At 40.1% G+C, this 23727-nt stretch overlaps 1 protein-coding gene across 3 annotated transcripts in view; it reads left to right on the top strand.

Moving 5' to 3' along the window:
- Nucleotides 1-23727, top strand: part of sytl5 (synaptotagmin-like 5) — a 189623-nt gene that overhangs the window by 143703 nt on the left and 22193 nt on the right. For 2 of the 3 annotated variants that reach the window (XM_048603211.1, XM_048603212.1), the window contains exons 7-10: nt 3184-3259; nt 11644-11761; nt 13718-13824; nt 14966-15073. In XM_048603211.1, coding sequence (XP_048459168.1) covers nt 3184-3259; nt 11644-11761; nt 13718-13824; nt 14966-15073 — 409 coding nt within the window. The remainder of the gene's footprint in view (nt 1-3183; nt 3260-11643; nt 11762-13717; nt 13825-14965; nt 15074-23727) is intronic. The other variant, XM_048603213.1, reaches the window with a different exon arrangement.

Below are 23727 nucleotides of genomic sequence, written 5' to 3'. Positions count from 1 at the left end.
TCCTTGAGAACTACAGTAGTTTTAGGTACTAAATCACAAAAAAAAAACACCAATGCCATGGAAGTGGCAGAATGAAGAGTAAAAACAAAATTGAATCATAGTGTCTCCACTTTTTTGCCAGTTACTCATGTAAAGTTACTCTGTTGTAACATCAGCGGACTGAGTGATGAGAAAAAGCTTGAAGAACTTATGCTCTTCAGTCTGAGCAAGAGTAATAAGCTACCTTACAGGAGCATTTAGGTAAGTAAAGTCACCATAAGCCCTTCTGGACGTTAGGGCTACCCACTCATTAGAGAGACATGCCTGGTGACATGTTAACCTGAGGATCACCATAACTCAAGCAAGGAGAAAGGTTGAAAAGGTGAGTAAAAACAAAGTTGCTGGAAAAGCTGAGTTAATGTTTCGGGTCCGGTGACCCTTCCTGAGAAACGCTTTTCCAGCAACTTTGATTTTGTTCCTGATAGCATCTGCACTACTTTCGGTTTTTATTTGAAAAGGAGAGTCCTTCGTGGTATCCATATATGCTGTTTGGCATCACTCTGCACTATGAATCAGCTGTCCAGCCAATTGAGCTAACTGACTCCCTGAAGTATTTGGAATTCTACAGTGGAATAGAAAATGGTAAATCCTGAATCAAAAGCAGAAATTGCTGGAAAAGCTCAGCAGGTCTGGCAGCATCTGTGGAGAGAAAGCAAGGTTAATGTTTTGGCTCCAGTAACCCTTCCTCAACTGATGGCAGCTAGAATTTTTTTTATATGCAGAAAATAGAATGAGGGAAGGGGTTAAGGATTAAACGATAGATGGAGGTAGAGCCAAAAGAGAGAGAAGAATAGTTGGACAGACAAAGGAGTGGATAATGGTCGGGCTAGGAGGATGAATAAGAACTGTTAGTGGCTAACAATGGGTTGTGTGAATAGCAGACTATGTGATAGTAAGGACATGAGAGAAGGTGCCTCAAGCCCTAAAAGTTTTGAACTTGATATTGTGTCCAGAAGACTGTAGAGTTTATAAGCAACAAATGAGGTGCTGTTCTTCCAGCTTGTGCTGAGCTTTGCTGGAGCACTGCAGAAAACCTGAGCCAGAGATTTTGGCCAGGGAACAAGATATTGTGCTAAGTGGCAGGGGAAGCGATGACTGAAAGGTATTATCACTGGACTGTTAACCCAGAGACTCAGATAATATTCTGGGGATGCACGTTTGAATCCATGGCAGATGGAGGAATTTGAATTCGATAGATATCTGGAATTGAAGAATTTAATGACGACCATGAATCCATTGTCTATTAATGGAAAAACTCATCTGGTTCACTAATGCCCTTTTAGGGAAGGAAACTGCCATCCTTACCTGGTATAGCCTACATGTGATTCCAGACCCGCAGCAATGTGGTTGACTCTTAACTGCCCTCTGGGCAATTAGGGATGGGCAATAAGTGCTGCCTAGCCAGTAACACCCTCATCCCGTGAATGAATAAAGAAAAAAAACTGGAAGCTCAGGGTCTTTTTTGCAGACAGAACGTAAGTGTTCTGCGAAGCAGTCACTCAATCTACGCTTCGTTTCCCCAGTGTAGAGGAGACCACATTGTCAGCAGCGAATGCAGTAGACTAGATTGAGTCAAGTGCAGGTAAAGTGTTGCTTCAGCTGGAATGTGTATTTAGGCCCTTGGATACTGGGGAGGTGTAAGTATTCGGGCAGGTGTTTGTGGTTGCAGGGGAAGGTGCCATGGAGCTGTGGGGGATGTTGGGAGTGAAGGAGGTGTTGACCAGGGTGTCCTGGAGGCAACAGTCCCTGTGGAAGGCTGACAAGGAAGGGGACGGGGATACGTATCTGGTGGTGGCATCTCACTGTAGGTAACGGAAATGGCAACTAATGATCCTCTGGGGATATGCATGCAGGGGATGGTAGGTGAGGACAAGGGGTCCCTGTCACTGTGTGGGAGGGAAGAGAGGGGGTGAGGGCCAAAGTGTGGGAGATGGGTCAGACCCGGCTGAGGGCTCTGTCAGCTATGGTGCTGGGAAATTCTTGTCTGAGGAAGAAGGTGGACATTTTGGAGGCTCCCTTGTTGAAGTTGGCATCATTGGAACAAATGCGACATAGATGGAGGAACTGGGAGAATGGAATAGAGTCTTTACAGGCAGCAGGATATGAGGACGTATAGTCAAGCTAACTGTGGGAGTCAGTGGGTTAATAGTGGATATTGGTGGCAAGCCTGTCCCCAGAAATGGAAACAGATGTCGAGGGAAGGGAAGCAAGGGGTCAGAGATAGACCAGGTGAAATTGGAGGCGAACTTGATATACTTTTACAATTCCAGATGAGAGAGGAAGGCAGCGCTGATGATATCATCGATATACTGGAAAAAAGAGTTGTGGGTGGAAGCCAGAATAGGGCTGGAACAAGGAAAGTTCTATGTAACCCACAAAGGGACAGGCATAACTGGAGCTCATATGGGTACCCATAGCCATGCCTCTGACCTGAAGAAAGTGAGAGGCATTAAAAAAGAGGCTGTTCAAGGTGAGGATGAACTTGACCAGGGACAGGAGGCTTAAATCCTGAATACTGAGTTGAACCACCACAGGACAAATGGGAAAATTGACAAAACATTCAAAGCAAATTGCAGGAACTTAGAATGAGTAAAAATGAGTGGTTTTCTGGACATGTGCAAATACTGAGATTCTTAAAGAATAAGTGGATTCTGTGATGACAGTACCTTGAGTTTTCTGTGGAAAAATGAACTAGATAAACATACTGGCTTCTGTCACATGCAATTAAACGGTCTATAATAAGCAATAATAATAAACTATTAGCATGAGGGGCATTTACACAGTAATATGAGCTGCAGTTTGAGCTTTAGTCTGGGACTACCCAGGTTATAGTGCTTGTGTGAGGCCTTGGGATGTGATCTTCCACATATGCACACACTCCTTGGATAACAGTTGCATTTTAGATGCTTAGACGGTCTAGGTGACAAAGTCTCACTGATTAATAGGACACGTGGGGTACTGCCTAAGAACTTAATGGATTGAAAATGTGCATTCTGGATTTAAAAATCCATCCACAAAGGTAAACTGTGAAAAGTCTGGATTTAAATGTTTAGCTTTGTCAAGCTACTTTTAAGTGTAATTCATTTGTAGTGAAGTCCAGTGCATTATATGCAATTTCTGATAATGACTGTTTGCTAACTACAGCAGAACATCAACCCCGGTGCTCCAGATCTCTCCAGCATCCAGCAAACACAGCATTGTGTCAGAGAGTAACAGGAGGGTAAGTCAGACATCTTGTAAGTTCTGACATCTTGAGAATGTAGTCAGATTGAACATCAGAATAATTCCTCATTTAGAATTTTCAAAATCACATCAGTGAATGTTGCATTTTGACTTTACCCAAGTATGCATTCAGCATTTGTAAAATCTGTGATTGGAATCCAAGAACTGAATTATATATTCAACAGTTGAACAATAAAAGCAATATTGCCTCAATCTAGTTATAGCTGGACAATTCAAAAAGCTTATAGGAACCCTGTATTTGAGGAAAATATTCTGCACCCAAAAAACTTTATTTACTCTTTGAGAAATAGCAAATCTGAGCATAAAGAAGTTAATATAAAATAGTGTGCCATCTAGTGAAGCAAATGCTGACTAACTTGCGGAATTCAAAACTTAATTGCTGACTTTACAGGGAATAGAATTTCATGGACATGTTCAGACCAAGTCCTAAAATAAGACACATTTTAGAGCAAATTGAATGTCCATTCCTTTCTCTGACATTCTTCTGATTGTGATATTTTCTCAATCTTAGCCCATGTGATTTCCAAAATAATAAAAATGAAAATATTTATTCCTCAAAATGTGAATAATGTTTTCAATGACATTGATCAAATTGATGATTTTCTTCCCCCTTTTTTCGTTTGAAGCTGTGACTCCCTACTTGGTCCTGGTACCATGACCAAGAGGCGGCTCCTGTGAACTCACAGTGGACAGTATCGACATGCCATTATTTGGCCTTTTTTTATTGGTTTAGATCATAAGACACAGGAGCAGAAGTAAGCTATTCAGTCCATTAAATCTGCGCTGTCATTCAATAAAATCATGACTGACCTGATAATCCTCAACTCCTCCATGTTCCTAACTTTTCACTGTAACCCATGATTCTCTTACTGATTGAAGATACCTATCTTAACCTTGAATGTACTAACAACACAGTCATAACAACTATCTGCAGTAAAGAACTTCACAGATTCACTATTCTCGGAGAAGAAATTCCATCTCATGTCTGTCTTAAATGTACAACTCCTTATTGAGATTATGCACTCTAGTCTGAGGCTCTTGACCTACTCCACATCTTATAAGAAAATCCCTCCATGCCCAGGACCAACCTAGTGAACCTTCTGTGGACTGCCTTCGACACCACAATATTGTTCCTTAGACAAGGGGTTCAAAGCTGATCATAGAATTAATACCCCCCTATTTTCATACACTTTTTCCTGTGAAATAAATGTCAACATTCTATTTGCCTTCCCTGTTATCTGCTGAACTTGGAATGTTAGCTTTTTGGATTGCACCAGGATACCCACATCTCTCTATGCTGCAGTTTTCTGTCTTTCTCCTTTAAAATAATATTCAGCTCTTATATTCTTCCAAAGTGCATAACCTAACATTTTCACACATTATATTCCATCTGCCAAGTTTTGTCTGTTTAACCTGACTATATCCCTCTGTAGACTCTAAGTGTCATTCTAACCACTTATCTTTCCACCTATTCTTCTGTTGCTTACTTAATTGGTGATTGTGGCCCCAGAACTGATCCTTGTGACATTCCACTAGTTACAGGTTGCTATTCCTGAAAATGCCCCCTTTATCCTGACTAATTAGTTAGCCAATTCTCTATCCATGCTAATATCCCCAACATATGGGCTCCAATCTTATTAGATAGCCTTATGTGCAGTACCACATCAAATGCCCTCTGGAAATCCAAATACATTACATCCATTGTTACCCCTTTATTTATTCTGCTTGTTACCTTCTCAAAGATTTCTAATAAATTGACTGGCATGATTTTTCCCTTGTTGGCTCTGCTTCATTACATTATGTATATGGAAATGGTCAACTATTATATCCTTAATAATAGATTCTAATATTTTCCCAATGACTGATGTTAAGCTAACTGACCTACAGTTTTCTGTTTTTGGTCTCTCTCCATTTTTGAATAAGGGTGTTACATTGGCCATTTACCAATCCTTTGGGGCTTCTCCAGAATAGGTATTCTTGGAAAATTACTATCAATGCTACTATCAATCCACTATCTCTGTAACTACTTTGGCTTCTCTTGTCCATTTTATATATTGAAAGAAGCTGTTACTATCTTTTTTTTAATATTTCTTGCTAATTTACCCTCAAAGTTTAATTGTTCCCTCATTTTACTATATTTCAGCATGTTTTGTTGGATTTTAAAACTTTCCTAAACATTAATCTTTTGTATTTTATGATTTTTCTTTCAATTTAATACTATCATTAACTTCCTTGGTTAACCATGATTAGTTTATTTCCTTCATAGAATCCTTCTTCACCTCTCACTTTGAATCAAGAGCTTGTGAATGCAAATTCCACTTAAACCGGTTGGCCTAATAGTCCAGTGTAGCACTATGAAGGTGCCACTTACAGCATGGGATATTAAACCAAGGCCTTGCCTACCTCTCACATGGATGGAGAGATCTCCCGGTGATATTTCAAAGACAATCTGTGATAATCTTCCTAGAGTCTTGGCCAGTTTTAATACCTCAATCAACATCATTATATTAGATTATCTGATAATATTCACATTGTTCACTTTGGGACATGCCATAGTCCCATCAGAAGTACCTTTCAACCTCACAATCTCTACCACCTAGGACAGGAATTGCAAGTTCTTCTCAATCTACACACAAGCTTGACAGGAAACTATTTCATCATTCTCTCGCAATCATTGGTTGCAAATCCTGGAATTCTCTTCCAATACAAACCCATTCAAAACATTTAAATCCTTCCAGATACTTAATTGGATAATTTGGGTGTCCCAAAGACTGCAGTGCTTAAAGAAGAGCGCCCACTACCAACTTCTCGAGGGCACTAAGGGATGGTTTATAAATGTTGATGCAGCTGGCAATGTTCACATCCTGTGATCAAATTTTTAAAAAAAAATCTCGACCCGAATTTTTACTCTCCAGGTGGTATGCTGAGTTGGGGAAAATTGCAGCTTCACACACTGTCATCTGAGGAGACACAGCCTGAATGCCTAGAAATTTATTCAGAGGGACGGGCAAATGCAGACTGGAGTTGGGTCCACTACTGCCAGAAACAGTTTGGAAGCAGCACAGGGGCTGCTCAGTGCTGAGGCAGGTTATTTAAAATGCTCAGCTCATTGTCTGTCTAGGCTTTTGTCCCAGTTGTACTAAATTAGTTAGGCCATCTAGCCCTCACTGTCTCACGCTATCCGCCCAGCCCCACTCACTCACCGTGCACAACTTGTGCCACCCTGTGGCTGCTAACTCATGTTCTTCTATCACACCCATAGCTCCTGTGCCAAAATAATGCCAACTGATAACAATCTGTGACTTCATCATTCTCATGGCCCCTTATAGCTCTAAGACCAACAGAGTACCAACACATGTCAACTTATGATACACCATCCACAAAATTTTACCCTTACGTCCTCGATGCCAATTCATCCAATTCATGCTCAGCTGAAATAAAATAAAGTTTCCAAGAATCAATCACAGACTTTACGATGTTTTAAAAGAACACCCATTGATACAAGCCCATTCAAAACATTTGAATCCCTCCAGATACTTAATCCCTGATAAGAACAAAATTTCTATTCATATCCTAATATTAAAGACAACAAATCCCTTAATAACCCTATTGGAGCTATCGATCAGACTGTGAATTTACAGACCCCTCTCCCACCAGTGTGATATCTGTTGGTTGTGAATGTAGTCAACCAATAATAATTCTATAATGATAGCCCTTAGTCTAAACATGACAAACTGCTATTGACATTGCAAGCATCATTTCTTTTCCAGTCCATGGTGTTGCAGGCTTTTTTTTTAAGAGTACGGAACTTAAATAATTCAACAGCTTGATGATCAATGTTATCTTTCTTTCATGCACACACTCATTTCTTGTTAAAAGTTACAAGTCTCACAGTGCAAGAGATGGATAGGATTTGTTTGAGGGCTTAGCGTGGAGTTCAAATGGCCCTGCTAGGTTCAGAAGTTTCTCATGCTTGAATCAAATCTCACCTTCTCTCTTCTCACTCATCTTGTGGAAAAATAGGATCTACCAGAAATTTGGGGTCCCAGCCACTTTGGCAAAAGCTTGGAGTCTCCATGGCTCTTAAAAGATCTGGAACCTGTGAGCAAAATTAATTTTAAAATAAAACTTTAAATTTGACTGTAATGTAATTTTGAATAGGCAGAGATCATTAAATGTCATGTACATGCCAATTGCCTCAATGTGAACCTTGGTTGTGTCTAAAAGCTATGAAATTGTGAAGGTCAACTATGACAATGCTGTGGCATTAAGAGGTGTAAAAACAGAAGTTGCTGGAAAAGATCAGCAGGTCTGGCAGCATTTGTGAAGAAAAATCAGAGTTAACATTTCAGGCCTGGTTGTTTCTGATTTACAGCATCTGCAGTTCTTTAAGTTTTTAGTTAGCATTAAGAGGTGTGTTTTGTCCTGGTTTCCTTGAGAGAGAGATTTGTGGGACGGGTACCAAACAGTCTGAGAAGATAAACAACTTGATGTGATTTGATTTTGTATTGCCACATGTACCTAAGTACAGTGAAAAGCTTTGTTTAAGAGCAGTACAGGCAGATCATAGTAAGCAAGGGCATACAGATCATAGAATGAATAAACTCTTAAAGGCATACAGGTTATGTCACACAGGGTGAGCGTTTGGCGAGATCAGCATTATTTGAAGATAGAGAGTCCATTCATCAGTCTGATAATGGCTGGGAGGAAGCTGTTCCTGAACCTACTGGTGAGCATCTTCAAGCTCCTGTATCTTCTGCCTGACGGAAGAGGTTGTAGGAGAGCATTACCGGGGTGCGATGGGTCTTTGATGATGTTGGCCGCCTTTCTGCGACAGCGAGCTATGTAACTGGAGTCCGTGGATGGAAGGTTGGCTTCCATGATGTTCTGAGCTGCGCACACCACCTTCTGTAGTTTCTTAGGGTTCTGGGCAGAGCAGTTGCCGTACCAGGCCATTATGCATCCAGACAGTATGCTTTCAATGGTGCACCTGTAGAAGTTGGTGAGGGACCTTATAGACATGTCAAATTTCCTGAGCTGCCTGAGGAAGAAGAGGCGTTGGTGTGCCTTCTTGACCATCGCATCTATGTGCCAAGTCCATGACAGGTTGTCAATTATCATCACTCGTAGGAACTTAATGCTTTCCATCCTCTCAATTTCAGCTCAGTTGACGTAATTGGCTGCATGTTCTCCTCCTTTTCTTCCGAAGTCAGTGATCAATTCTTTAGTTTTGCGGACATTGAGACAGAGATTGTTCTCATTGCACCACATCACCAAGCCCCCTCTCTCCTTTCTGAGTTCTGCCTTGTCGTTGTTTGATATCCATCTTATCACGGTGGTATTTTGGCCAACTTGTAAATGGCGTTCATTTGGAATTTGGCAACTCAGTTGTAGGTGTAGAGGGAGTACAGTATGGGGCTGAGAATGTATCCTTGGAGACCTCCAGTGTTGAGTGTTATCGTGGAGGAAGGAGGTGCAGTTGTTTATCCTCACTGATTCCAGTCTGTGAGTCAGAAAGCTGAGGATCCAGTTGCAGAGGTAAGAGCCAAGACTAAGGTCTGAGAGTTTTGCAATCAGTCTGGAGGAGATAATGATTTTGAAGACGGAGCTGTAGTCGATGAGCAGGAGTCTGATGTAGGTGTCTTTGTGTCCAGATGCACCAGGGATGAGTCGGGGGGCTAGGGAAATGTTGTCTGCTGTGAACCTGTTGTGTCAGTAGGCAAATTGTAAGGGATTGCGACAGGCTGGGAAATTAGAGTTGACGTAGGCCATGACCAACCTCTGGAAGCACTTCATGATTGAGGTCAGAGCCACTGGGAGGTAGTCATTAAGGCACATTGCATGTGTTTTCTTTAGGTACGGGGATGAAGCCTTCTTGAAAAAGGTGGGGACTTCGGCTTATAGGAGGGAGAGGTTGAAGATGTCAGTGAATACCTCCGGTTGGTCTGCACAGGATCGGAGTGCTTATCCAGGGACACCATCCGGGCCCATCACTTTCCTGGGGTTGACTCTCAGGAAGACTGATCTGATGTCTGCAGTGGTAACAGTGGGCATAGGTGTGTCTGGAGCTGTCGGGGCAGGTGACACTGCACTGGTGGCATTCTGCTTAAACCGAGCAAAGAAAGCACTGAGCGCATCAGGGACAGATGTATCTTTGTCCACTATCTTCCTCTGCTTCATTTGGTATCCTGTAAAGTTGTTTAGGCGGAAGGAGTCTATTTGGTAGGTTTGGGCCTCTAACTTGGTCTGGTACTGCCTCTTGGCATCTCTGGCTCTGCAGAGGTCATGTCTGGATCTCCTATATAGGTCTGGCTCATCTGACTTCAATGCTGCACTTCTGGTCTTCAGTAGGGAATGGATTCCCTGCTTCATCCAAGGTTTCCGGTTGGGGAACACTTCTTCTTTGATGCACGGTCCTCCATGCATTTGCTAATGAATTCCGTGATGGTGGTGGTGTATTCGTCCAGGTTTTCCACTGAGTCCAAGCAGTCCCGGGCCAACCTTGTACTTCTTTTTGTTAAGGGTCCTCCCATCCCAGCTTCTGCTTGTAAGCTGGGAGGAAGAACACAGCGCTGGATCTGATTTTCTGAAGTGTGGGCAGGGAATGGAGGCGTTTTTGATGGTTGTGTAGCAGTGGTCCAGGATGTTCGGTTCTCTGGAGGGGCAGGAAATGTGTTGGTAGTACTTTAACAGCACCCTCTTGAGATTAGCTTGGTTGAAGTTGCTGGCCACAATGAATAGGACCTCAGGAGTGTTGTCTTTAGAGTGTTTATGGCAGTGTAAATTTTGTCTAGGGAATTCCTCACATCCACTTGGGGTAAAATGCAGACTGCCAGGATTGTGGAGCTGAACTCTTGCAATAGATAATAGGGATGGCATTTTATTATAAGGTAGTCTAGGTCCTGGGCGCAATGGCTTGCCAGGTTCACTACATCTGAGCATCAGGAAGCATTCCCCACCACCCATCGCCGTACTCAAGGATGCTATGTGGACCATGCAGTGTATGGAGAACCCATCAGCTTGTAGGGCACAGTCAGGAATGGCAGGGGTGAACCAAGTCTCCTTGAAGCAGTGCACACAACAGTCTCTCAGTTCTCTCTGGTAGGTAAGTTTTTTGATAGCTTGGACATTTGCTAGGGGTATGCTAGGGAGGAGAATCTTGTGAGGCCTTGGGTTTTTTCCCCAAAGTTGGAACAATAGAAGCAGCCTGAGTGGGTGTGGTCAAGTTGTCACAGGTCCAGGATTTCTAGTTGGCTTTCGGCAGTTTCTGCTGGGGTCTCAGGACAGTTGGATTCACAGGACACAATCCCTCCTGGCTGTTTCTGTCTCTCTCTCTCTCTCTCTCTCTCAGAATTATCTTTGATGTTCTTTCCTCCTGGATTGGAGAACTGATTGAGTTGCCAAGGGCATGTCTACAGGATGTTGCTATATTGGAATAGTTACTGTATCTATTAATCTGTTAAGTTTTCCAACAGAGTTAAGTTATTCCAATTTCTCTTTTTATTTTGTTGTATTTTAACTATAGTGTTTGAATAAATAGTGCTTTGCTTGATATTGAGTAGTTTGACCAATTGAATTGCATCTGAAACACAACACCTCACATTACCTTCAAAATAAGAAAATGTTAGGGTCTAGGCTACCTTCTTAATATATTTTGGAGGGGCTCTGCCCTGGTCCATAAGCCAAGCCAGCTCTATTATCACTCAAATTTGTACAACTTCACTTTCAGCCCGGATAGTGTTGAGTAAATTCAATCTCTCTAACTTGCCTCTTCCAAACCCTGGATTCTGAGATCAGATGGGATGGCTGTTCCATTAACACCACTGAGATCAGATAAGTTAGCACAGACTGACACTTGAATTTTTTTTTGTTCTATATAGCTGAACCACTCACTGGATAAACTTGCTGAGTGATCAGACTCTTAAGGGCCTTTGTTATTTAATAGTATAAAAGATACCCTTTGAGAACTGTCGGTGCTGATGAACTGCAAGTTTATAGCTGAACTGACATCAGGGTGTCGGTAATGAATAATATGGGGATAAATCTCTCTGTGCTCTCCTAAATTTTTAAATGTAACATTCATACTCAAAATTTTGATCTAATTGTTAAATATTTTCCAGAATACTGAAATCTAAGGCTGAGATTGGTATATCAAAATGCCTTAGAAACTGAGCCCTTGCTTGTTTTGAAACTGTGCACTGTGCATTTAAATTATCTTTTGAGGCCAGTAAGTTCATTTCTGATTTTTCAAGACTGTCATGTTGATTTATTAAAGGGTTTTTAAAAAGCAATTACAAGATGCAATAATAATCTTTCAATAAAATTGTTTTGTATTAATTCACATGTTATTTTTATTGGTAGGCTAAATCTTCAGAAAGTGTTGACACTCTCCCAATGAGTAACAGTGTGCCCAAGGATCTGGCCAAAGGGAAAAACAATATGCCTAAAATAGCAATTTCCAGATATTCCATTTCATCAGGTGTGTGCATGTCTCAATGCTTTTCTTCAAACTTACAGTAGATTAACAACTCATTATCGCAATATGGCAGTTACAGGTTAAATCCCCAAAAACTTCAAGGAATTTATTTATCCATGGATGAGTATGTCATTACATTGGCGTATAATATTTCAGCCTCTGAAGAAAAGACACAACAATAAACCACAATGTTGTATGTATTAGTTAGTTTTATAGGTCACTGGGCCAGTTACATATATTGATTTAGTCCTCATTATGCACACTGACCACATTCTGGTAGATATTAAATGAGAAAAACAAGATTTGAAAGAGTAATTGGATTTCACCCTAGAAAAGACACGCCACTGAAAATAGAAGGGCAACTAATGAGAGAGCTGATATCAATTTTTAATATGTACAGTTCTCATGAGGACTGCCCAAAGCAAAATTCCTCTTGTTCAGTCCTCAATTGTTGAAGCATAGTGATCTTAAATACAGTCCTGAACTGTACCCTCCATCCTCAGCAGGGTTAGGACCCAGGTGACATGGTAAAACAGAATCCTGAATCTAAGGTACTCGTAGCTTTACCCATCAGAAATACAAATAGAAAATTGTGGTCAGTGTGTCCCGGTATTTCAATTTTCAAATTGCCTTATGGATGCCTCTCCCTGCTGATAGTTCAGAAAATCACCCCAATTTCTGAGGAGCTATGTGCAAAACTTGGCTTAGTAGGATGGTGGCAAATCATACACTCTGCAGAAAAAGAACTTGCTTTTATTCTACAAGTCTATTCTCAAATGATTCTCTTGGCTTCAATGAAAAGCAGAATTTTTTTGCTGAAAGAAGAGATTGAGGGCCTGTCCTACACCCTAATACTAAGTTTGCCCTATTCAGGACATGTGCACACACCTCCTTAATTAACCTATCCGCTGTGGATAACACTGTGTAAAACATCATAATGTACTGCTCCTGCATAAATATTTTTGAGCATGCACAGAAGAAAGAGTTCGCAAAGTGTGGGCATCCTGAGAAATGTGCAAGTGGGAGTATCACACGAGCCTAATATTGCTTGCTCAGAAAGCAAGGGATTAGCAACAGTCCTTTCCCAGATATCAATACTCCATTACATATGACTTAACTAATAAATCCTTTACCTTCAATCCCATCTTCACATTCTCCTTGACATTTTGCTGTTAAATGTGAATGTCACCTGGCACAATAAATTTACTTAGTTGTTTGGCGTAATATGTTCAGAGAGAGGGAAAAATTGTGAAACAGGGTCCACTTTTGGAATACTGTGTACAGTTCTGGTCTCCCTGCTATAGGAAGGGTATTATTAAACTGGAAAGAGTGCATAAAAGATTTACAAAGATGTTACCTAGACTGGAGGTTTTGAGTTATAGGGAGAGGCTGGATAGACTGAGACTTGTATTCCCCAGAGTGTAGAAGACTGTGAAGTGACTTTATAGAGGCTTATAAAATCATGAGAGGCATAGATAAGTTGAATAGCTAAGGTCTCTTTCCAAGGTAGGGGAATCCAAACCTAATGCATATAGGTTTAAGGTGAGATGGGAAAGATTTAAAAGGGACCTGAGGGGCAACTTTTTCACACAGAGGGTGGTGCGTAGATGGAATGAGCTGCCGGAGGAAGTGGTAGAAATGGGTACCATTACAACATTTAAAAGGCACATTTGTACAAGCACATGAATAGGAAAGATTTAGGGGATATGGACCAAATGCAAGCAAATGGGACATGTTCAGTTTAGCAAACCTGGTTGGCATGCATGAGTTGGACCAAAGGGTCTGTTTCCATGCTATATGATCCTATGACTCTATAACGGGCAACGTCATTGTAGTGAATTCATTCTAGGAGATGCTGCAGCCAGTCAAGGCAAAAGTGATCTCAGTTTTCAGTATATTTTATTTAAGTCACTTATAACATTTTGTCCTGCTCCATAATATTATGTCTCTTTGGTACAGATCGCAGTAGATCAGAGTTGGACCTGAGTGGATCCTATACATCAGGAAACGAAGATTCCATTAGCCTCAGAAGTAAAAGTGTACCTGGAGGTCTCAATGAAGCCATGGTTGGTTGAAAACATAATCGCTTTTTTTCATGGATTATGGTTCCTGTAAAATTGTTAAACATAAACTGACCTTCTGAGTGGTTCTCACAAAATTGGAAATCAAACATTTTTCACTGAGTGCACACAATGCACCGGTCTATTGCATTAGGTGGCTGTGTATGTGGCTTTATGCTAAAATTATTGTTAGTTTAAAAGTACATACTATTCAAAACAATTCCAGCCTTTGAACAGTCACTGTAACTCCCAATGAAACTGTAAGCTTCCACACCAATAATTTTAGCGAGCTCACTGACTGCGGTTTTGTATTAAATCAATACTGGTGGTATTTTAGGGGCTACAACCTAGTTTCTTAGTGACTGGAAAAACTAAAAATAGCAGATTCTTTTTAACTGTAACCTACATGTAGGTGATGATAAAACAACGACACAAGTATTTTTCAAAGGCCAACATCCCTTACTAAACATACGTAATTTAATTGTTTGATATGAGTTTAGAGGGAAAAAGAAATGGCAAGTGACTTCCAGTTGTGTTCTTTGGCTACTCGATCCCACACAGCTTTATTATACCACCTCTGGTCTCTGTTAAGCAGAATCAGCATCAACATGCTACTTATCTATTGTGTACCCAAAGTACTAGACTGAACTTTTCCCTATTTAGTTCTTTTTAACTTTTTTATTTTGAAGTGATCAGCAAAAGAAGCAATGGTGAAATGAGGAAAAACTTTCACTCACAGAGTGGTTAGGGTATGGAATGCACTGCATGAAGTACGGAGGAAGCTGACACGATTGGGTCATTCAAGAGGGCTTTGGAGAATTATTTGGATACAAACAATGTGTAAGGGTATGTGGGAAAACCAGAATTTGGCACAGGCACAATGAACCGAATGGCTTCCATCTGTGCCCTAACACTCCTGTGATATTGCAATAGGATAAATAAAGTAATTTTATTTGAACATTGAGAAAATAAAATAGTTTGCAGTGTTTGTTCTTCTATCCCTATACATGCCTGTATTTACAGTGTAAAATAAAATGTTAAATATCTGTATTCAAATCTTAAGTTCATGCAATCTTTTGTATAAAGCTGAACTTCAAAATATTAATACAATTTCCGTATATTCACCGTAGTAATATGTGACTTTTAGGATTACCTTGAGGAAGAGGAAGAGGAGGAGGAAGAAGATATTGATGACTTGGTCTCTATGTATCGCCCAAGCAGCGGAAGAAGCAGTCTGGGAAGTGGTTTATCTGTGGTAAGTTTGGAATGAATGTGATGTCACTTATTATTTATGTATGTTTCTCCACTCACGTAAAAACTTTAAACATTGTAGCATTCAGTAGACTTTCTGGAACTTTGGTATTGTTAATGCTTTAAAGAATTGATTTGGTAAACAGTAAATTGAATGGAGCAATGATTTTAAAATGATTTAGCCAGGGCCCTTTTGATACTAGAACTAAGTTAAATGATGAAATGAAAGTCTCTTTTTGTCTTCTAGTGATGAAGATTATGTAAAATTTGTCTGTGAAGTTGTTACATAAATGAAGAAAAATGTGGCAGTGCTACTTTTGGAGGTGATCATGTTAGATTGAGCTCAGTGGATCTCCGAATTCTTAATACTTCTACTTTATGTCTGAAATGGGTTTGTACAGGGTACCAACTGCACTGATTAGCTAAATAAGTCAAATATTGAGTCTTTGTGTTCATTTCTGATCCTTACAACAGAATATTCTGTGTTAGTTGTGATGCTAAATTATAACTGAATTCCAAGTATAAATGAAGGAATGATTCCTGAAGAGTTTTGTGATGCAGTGGGGAGAGTTCCTGACACTGAGTCAGAAGCTCCAAGGACAAATCAGTCCTGAAGAAGGATCCTGACCTGAAATGTCGACTTTCCTGCTCCTCTGAATACTGCCTGACCTGCTGTGTTCCTCCAGCTCCACACTGTATTGATCAAATCAAGACTTGATGGCCATAGATGGTGTATTCATAATGCAACCAGACAGGTCAATTGTCAAGCTGGAAAACCTTCCATTTACGCCTATGGAGATGGTAAGAGTGAGGGACGTATCAGGCATGCTTGATGCAGAATGGTGACCATTCAAGGTAGAAACTCTGGCTTCAGGCTAGTGACCAGTTACAGGAGAAACCAGCTAATTTTTGCTTCATCTTTAGCCACTGGTAAAGTTCCAGAAGACTGGAGGGTGGCTAATGTTGTTCCATTGTTTAAGAAAGGTAGCAAAGAGAAGCCAGGGAATCTGACATCAGTGGTAGGCCAGCTATTGGACAGGATACTGAGGCGTAGGATCAACTAACATTTAGATAGTTAGCATGGATTTGTGTGCAGGAAGTAATGTCTGAAAAATCTTTGAGTTTTTTTGAAGAGGTAACCAAGAGGATGGATATGGGTAGGGCAGTGGATGTTGTCTATATTGACTTTCATAAGGCCTTTGACAAGATCCCATATGGCAGGTTCGTCATGAAAGTTATGGAAAGTTATGAAAACATGGAATCCAGGGAGAACTAGCCAATTGGATTCAAAATTGGCTCGATGGTAGGAAGTAGAGGGTGATGGTTTAAAGTTGTTTCTCGATGTGGAGGCCAGTGACTAGTGGTGTGCTACAGGGGTCAGTGCTGGGACCTTTGTTATTTGTTATTTACATAATTGATCTGGATGTGAATGTACAAGGCATGATTAGTAAGTTTGTGGGTGATACAAAATTAGGAGGTATCATTGATAGCGAGGAAGGTTATCAAAAATTACAAAAGGATCTTGATCAGATGGGGAAGTGGGCTGAGGATTGACAAATGCAATTCAATACAGACAAGTGTGAGGTGTTGCACTTTGGAAAGCCAAACCAAGGTAGGACTTATACAGTAAATGGTAAGGTTCTGAAGATTGTTGTGGAACAGAGGGACCTAGGAATATAAGGACATAGTTAATTGAAGGTGGCGTCCCAGGTGGACAGGGTGGTGAAGAAGGTATTTAGCATGCTGGCCTTCATCGGTTGGGGCATTGAGTATAGGAGTTGGGGTGGTATGTTACATTTGTGTAAGTCATTGGTGAGGCCGAAGTTGGAGTATTGTGTACAGTTTTGGTCACCCTGTTATAGGAAAGATGTAGTTAAACTGGAAAGTGTGCAAAGAAGATTTAGGAGGATGTTGCCAGGACTCGTAGGCCTGAGTTATAGGGAGAGGTTGGCCAGGATAGGACTTTACTCCTTGGAATGTAAGAGAATGAGGGGTGACCTTATTGAGGTGTATAAAATGATGAGGGACATAGATAGGATGAATGCATGTAGTCTTTTTCCCAGGGATGGGGAATTGAAAACTAGAGGGCATAGGTTGAAGGTGAGAGGGGAAAGATTTAAGAAGGACCTAAGGGGCAACTTCTTCACACAAAGAGTGGTGCGTATATGGAATGGGCTGCCAGAGAAAGTGGTTGAGGCGGGTACAACAGCAACATTTACAAAACATTTACATAGGTACATGGATGAGAAGGGTTTAGAGGAATATGGACTAAATGTGGGCGAATGGAACTAGCGAAGTGGGCCAGTTTGGGCCGAAGGGCCTGTTTCCGTGCTGTATTACTCTATGACTCTAAAGATAGTATGAGCACATGCTTTACCTTCCTCCTATACATCTCGATGCCAGAAATCTGTGGTTCCTTAGCTGTTTTGAGTGAAAATCGGAGAAAAATGGCAGAAAGCAAATCTAAAAAGCACCAAAACTTTAACTTTTTGAAAAAGAAGGAATATTGTAAAGGAAAGTAAGGATATCAAAAAAGAGCAGAAAACCTGAAGTTTCCTAGCTTGCTGTTTTGGCAGAAGTAGACTGAGGAAGCAAACACCCACTCAACTAATAATCATCCAAACAAATTGCGAGTACAGAAATCTGAAGAAGGGTCTCGACCCGAAACGTCAGCTTTCCTGCTCCTCTGATGCTGCTTGGCCTACTGTGTTCATCTGAAGAAGGGTCTCGACCCGAAACGTCAGCTTTCCTGCTCCTCTGATGCTGCTTGGCCTGCTGTGTTCATCCAGCTCTACACCTTGTTAGCTCAGATTCTCCAGCATCGGCAGTTCCTACTATCTCTCTAATAACGTAAACATTTGTGACAAGAAATAACATCTTCATTGGTTCATTTTTCCTAGAATTTAATACGCTAAAAGTGTAAGTACAGTATACATTATAACAGAACAATTGGGAATACAATTGAAGAAGATTTAAAAGTGCCTGTTTCAATGAAAGTGCCCCTATGCACAGGATAAATTCTTGATGATTCAACTTGATAGCCATCACAGAGCTCATGATCACGTTTGTGATTTCTTTTCCAAAATGGAAGAATCTATGAAATTTAATCTGTGACTATATTTTAGGGGACATTTTAGCAAGTTATTGTATTTTGTAGATAGAGCCATTATATTTTAAAGTATTGAAAATTAAAATTAAAGTTGTACTATCAAATTAATTGTTATGCAAAGCATTTTCAAACATAAATATTTCATTTTAGAAAGTAATGTAAGCAATTTATTCATGTATCCAAAATAAGTTTGCACGAACAAAAACAAAGTTGCTGGAAAAGCTCAGCAGGTCTGGCAGCATCTGTGAAGGAAAAAAAAAGAGTTAACGTTTCAGGACCAGTGACCCTTCCTCAGAACCAGTTCAGCATCCGCAGTTTTCAGTTTTTATTAAGTTTGCACCAAGTCTCGCTGGGGCATCTAACTGAAAGAGGTTTGCCATCTTATTTGAGTGAGGTTGCTTATAAGCCAACAACAATGAAGATGGAGAAAAGAGAAATATTTAAGTATTTAAAAACACTGCTGCAGAATTGGTAACAAATGGGCAAATTCAGTCTGACTGATTTGATACAATTACATTTACGTACCACAAAACCTGTGCTTGTAGGTCTCATTACAAACTTTTCTTTAGAACAGCTACTTTCTCTTCAAACAAAAAAGTGTCTTTTATTCTTAACCTTATGTGCAAGTTCTCATTATGCAAAATCCTTGTGTGTGAATTCTTATTGTTTCAAACAGCTGTTTCAAATATGTTAATATTGGAAACTTCCCCTGTGGGCAAATGCTCTTTCTCTTACTGCAATGCTGTATTCTCACTAGCATTCTGCAATGTCTTTGTATTTTTCTTTAATTATCGTCCTGTCCTGTAAAGCATTGCCAGTCAGGCGCTGACAAGAAGTGGACATTCCTTAATGTACCCGATCACGATGCAGAAACCGTGAGTTGCTTTGCTTGCAGATTTATTAAGGCATCTTTATTCGCACTTTTACCTTTTTTGCAAATATTTCTTTAGGCACAGTTATTTGCATTTTAGGTGAAAAACAGGGAGGTATTTTTAATAATGTCTTAGAACCTAATCCTTTTGAAACATCTTTTTCCCTTCTGGTCACTTTGAGAGTAGAAGCTGTTTTTTTCAAGGACATAGACTGTGGCCTTTGCAAAGAGAAAAGCTTGACATGCTCCAAGCACCTGCAGGCTGCTAGATCCTTGATTCTGTTCAACTGATTGCTGAAATGTCAAAGTAACTCAGATACTGTTTATCTTTTTCGTCTTTAAATGCTATACAGTTGTACAAACCCTTACAGATCTGACATTGTCCCATGGTTCATTGTGAGCACTTACATTATTTCACAAAAAGATTACGAGCAACCCTTTTTCCAAAAATTGGCTGAGCTCAACAGTAGATCCAATATGAGATAAATGGCATCTGCCATTGTTTTGCTAAAAAGAACATTCTTCTAGTGTAGCTTTCTCTCTCTCGCATTTTGTAATCACATTCAAATACATTTCAATTGATAAAGGTCCTTTAGAAATTATTGTTGATTTTATAGAGCAAAATACCTGTATTTAGATGCTGTTACCTGATTGCCCAAAGCTCCAAACAGATGTTAAGCAAATTGAGATAATGAAATCAATCCTGAACGTTGGCATTATGATAGATTAGTTTATGATGATTTTTTTTCTTGAAATGAGAGATTCAACAATCAAGTAAGAACTAACGTGAATGTGCTTTACTGCCAAGGGAAGGGGCATAAATCTGTATCTTATGATTAATATACCTCACTGCCTCATTCTCATCTTAAAAACTTGATAACTCAGTAATCAAAATTTGAATAAGTTGAGAATTAACCTCTAAACCAGAAATTTGAGTTTAAGACCTGTGGTCCACTTACTCAAGTGAATATTTTTGATGCCAAGCCTTACATGGCAGTCTCATAGAAGTTCTAGGGAGGTGGAGTGGGCTTCCCATCTCAATGCAAAGGAGTAGATTCCACAAACATAGTGGGAAACTACATTAATTTTGGCTGTACAATAGCTTGCAGGTGTAGACACTCAACACTGTGAAACATAGTAAGTTTATGGCAAAGAAGGAAGTTATGTGTGTGCTATTTCGCTTATATTCACTTTCCCATCCTTGGCCCATAGTCTGAAATGTTATGGTCTTCCAATTATGATTAAATGTGATGAGGATTTCCGTCTCTGGCACCTCATCAGGCAATCAGTTCCAGAAACCTACCAGCAAAATGTTTCTCAAGTCCTCCACTCTAGTCTTACCATGCCCAGTGATTATTGAATTCTCTGTAAGAGAAACAGTTCATTCTGATACAATCTATCTAGATCCCTCAGTTTAATACACCTCAGTAAATATGTCCTCATCCTCCCCTGTTCCAGAGAAAACAATCCCTGCTTATCAAAACTTTCCTCAATTAAAATTCTCCATGACTGGTAGCTTCCTTGTAAATTTCTACTGTGCTCTCATGGAGGGAAATACATGCATAATGTGGAGATCAGAACCATCTGCAGACCTCCAGCTGTCATCTAACTTGTGTCTTATAGTTCTAAAAAGCAAATCCCGTTTGCCTTCTTAACCAACTTTCTTTCATCTTAAGGGATCTCTGGATATGCACTCCAAGATTCCTTTTTTTAATCAATTCATATATGATAATCCATCTCGAATATCATTCGTCCTCAAAGCCATGATTCATTCTTTAACCAACATTGTGACTTCCCATCTCCTTTGTGCCCTCAATTCCCCCATCAATCCTATCTGACAGCCCAGTAACCAGAAATGTAGAGCTACCATTCCATCTGTTCTTTAAACCAAATTTCAGTAATAGTTACAATTATCATACTTTCAAGCATCTATTTGTGCCTTCAGTTCACCTGCCTAATTCAATTGCCTCCTCGCAATAAACCATATACCGTTAAATCACCGAACAACTCGATTCTATTTTCTAGCTTTTGTTTCATCTGCCTTCCACGCTCACTAATTTTCCACATTTTATTTCCAGTCTTTTTTTTTCCCTCCCTTCTCAGCATATGCCTTAGTTGCTAATTCCCTGTCAAGCTAACTCCATCCTTTCCCTCATTGCTGCAATATCACCTGCAGCCTTGTTGAGGTGAAAGCAGGAGTGAGGTCTGGTTTTTATAGGTCCCACCTCCCACAAATTTAGTCCCAGATCTTCAAAAATCTAAAGCCTTCCCTCTTGCAACATCTCCCCAGCCATGTATTCATTTTCACTGCCTTTTTGTTTTTGCGCTCACTAGTACTGGCACTCAGAGTAGTCTGGAGACTGCTATCTTTTGAGGTTGTTTTAAAATTTCTTTACAGCTCTCAACAAAACAAGCTGAAAGCCAAGTCACTCTTTCTACCTATGTCATTGTTACATTTACGCACCACAACCTCTGGCTGTTCACCCTTCCCTTCAGTGCCCTGAAGCTTCTTGTGACATCCCTGACCCTGGCACCAGGGTGGCAACATAGCACCTTGGCATCACATCTGTAGCACTATATTGCTTTCATGTCCTTTTTTTTTGCTCTCCTCCACGCTGTTCCCATACAACTGTCACACCCATGGTGCTGTGGCCTTGCTTTTATCACTAATTAGCAATGACTATTGGTTAGAGAGCCGGATGCACTAAGGGACTTTATCACTTGCTCGGTCCTAGTGGTGGTTTAGCCATTCCCCCTCGGCCTACATACTCTTAGGGTTTGAGATGACTGCCTCCTCAAAGGTGCAATCGATGCATATATCAACCTCAGGGATGCATTGTCGTGATCTGCTCAAGCTCCAAATCCCAGAGCTCCAACTAGTGACACCGTGTCACATGTTGTCTAGGATATAAGAAGTGTACTGGAGTTAGCACATGACACAAAATGTGCATTTGGCTGGAGAGAGGTGCCCTGCCATGTCCGTTTATTAATGTACTAGCTAAATTGCTAATTTAATCCATTTCTCCTAAATAAAAGAGGGGAGAAAGCCAGATCTACTCACTACTGCAACATGAGGAAAAAATAGCAAATCATTGTCAAGAATTTAGACAGTAAGAATAAGAATAGGTAGCTGTAATAATCATATTTTACATTTAGATGGATTGAAGAATTTTAAACTTCATGGTTTGTACAGTATACTGGTGGGACAGATGATCTGCCCTTTACCACATCTGAAAGTGTGAATGTAAAACAAGGCAAGTCCAATAAAAAGGCCCTGAAAGATTACCATCTTGTCAATGGATATGAAAACTTAGAGAATTAAAAACTCTGCTTGAATTGGATGAAATGTTTAATTTCTCAAAGATGAACCGTTTTATGGATAATATTCCAAGACTCAATAAGCTTATCATAAAATTGCTCAGCCTGTAAAAGTGACCCATCATTTAATTCCAAAACATAGTGAGTGCATATATTCTCTTGTTATGAATGCAATAAAGAGAAACAGGGTTTTATCTCATTAACTCAGTGCAGGGCAAATCCTCTCAATCTGTACTGTTGTGTTTTATTATGCATATTACCTAGAGTTTTAAAGATAATTAAAGCCTTTTAACATTTTTTGAAATTTTCATAAGTCTTCACATCCTTAAGCCTGTGCTTATCATACCAAGGAGAAAGTATGTATGGTTTAATAGCTTTCATCTAACTACATTCAATTAGTAGATGATACTTTCAAATCCTGTTCTTACAAATATTTAATACGTGCAAGTGTAGTTGTCCATGTGAACTGCAAGCAGTTTTACATTATTGATTTATCAAAGAGTCACTGTAGGAGGTGAGTAAAGAAAAGTCATCCATTACAGGCATACATGGTTACAATTTCATACAAGATCTTAATTAATGATGAGGACACTCTAACCCGATGAATCCTGGAGCTCTCTGTGCAGTACCTAATTCTTTCTGAAATGCATTCACTTGCGCTGCTTGATTGCAAATTCTATTTGAAGTCTTAAACTCGTGCTGTTTGATGAACTCCATGATACCAGTGCTTTTTGTTCCTTTTCTCAGTTTGAACCATGTTTTCTTGTCCTGCTCCAACAAATTATTTTCTAGATTTAGCTTTATCCATACCACTTTCTATCCAAGACATTTCAGTCCCGGTCTCCAAGCTGAAAAGCTCAAGTCTCTCCACTCATTCCTCATGATTCAGAGATCAGCAATTGCTTTATCTCTGTGTGAACAGATCACCTCTCATATGGCAAACAAAACTGGACGCAGTATTTGAGGTGTGTGCAGCTTGATCATTGCTTCGACTGACTTACAGTCTACTTTTTAAAGTACTACATAGTTCAAGATTCTCTTGTTGGTTGCTATTCCACATTGTAATTTTAGTATTCTAATATGCACCAAGCATCTCTTCAATTATTCTCTGGAAATAAAAACTGGGAGAGGGGAATGCTGTACTATCACCCAATTACACCTGGGGATAAATTCATAATGACTCCAATCGGGTGGATTTTAATATAATCATCAAGGTGAACAGAAGAGGCTTGCATCACCTTTTATATTTGGGAAGGATCACTACATTATGTGGCAACCAGAGCAGCATTCACTGCTCCTAGGAATACAGCCACCCAAGGCCCAGGATGACCGAGGGAAGCCAGGCCTTAGATGTGTAATG

Source organism: Rhincodon typus, chromosome 11 (genome assembly GCF_021869965.1).
Source record: "Rhincodon typus isolate 14 chromosome 11, sRhiTyp1.1, whole genome shotgun sequence".
NCBI classification, from domain to species: domain Eukaryota; kingdom Metazoa; phylum Chordata; class Chondrichthyes; order Orectolobiformes; family Rhincodontidae; genus Rhincodon; species Rhincodon typus.
Note: the sequence above shows the minus strand (reverse complement) of the source record. Positions and strands in the feature narration are given on the sequence as shown.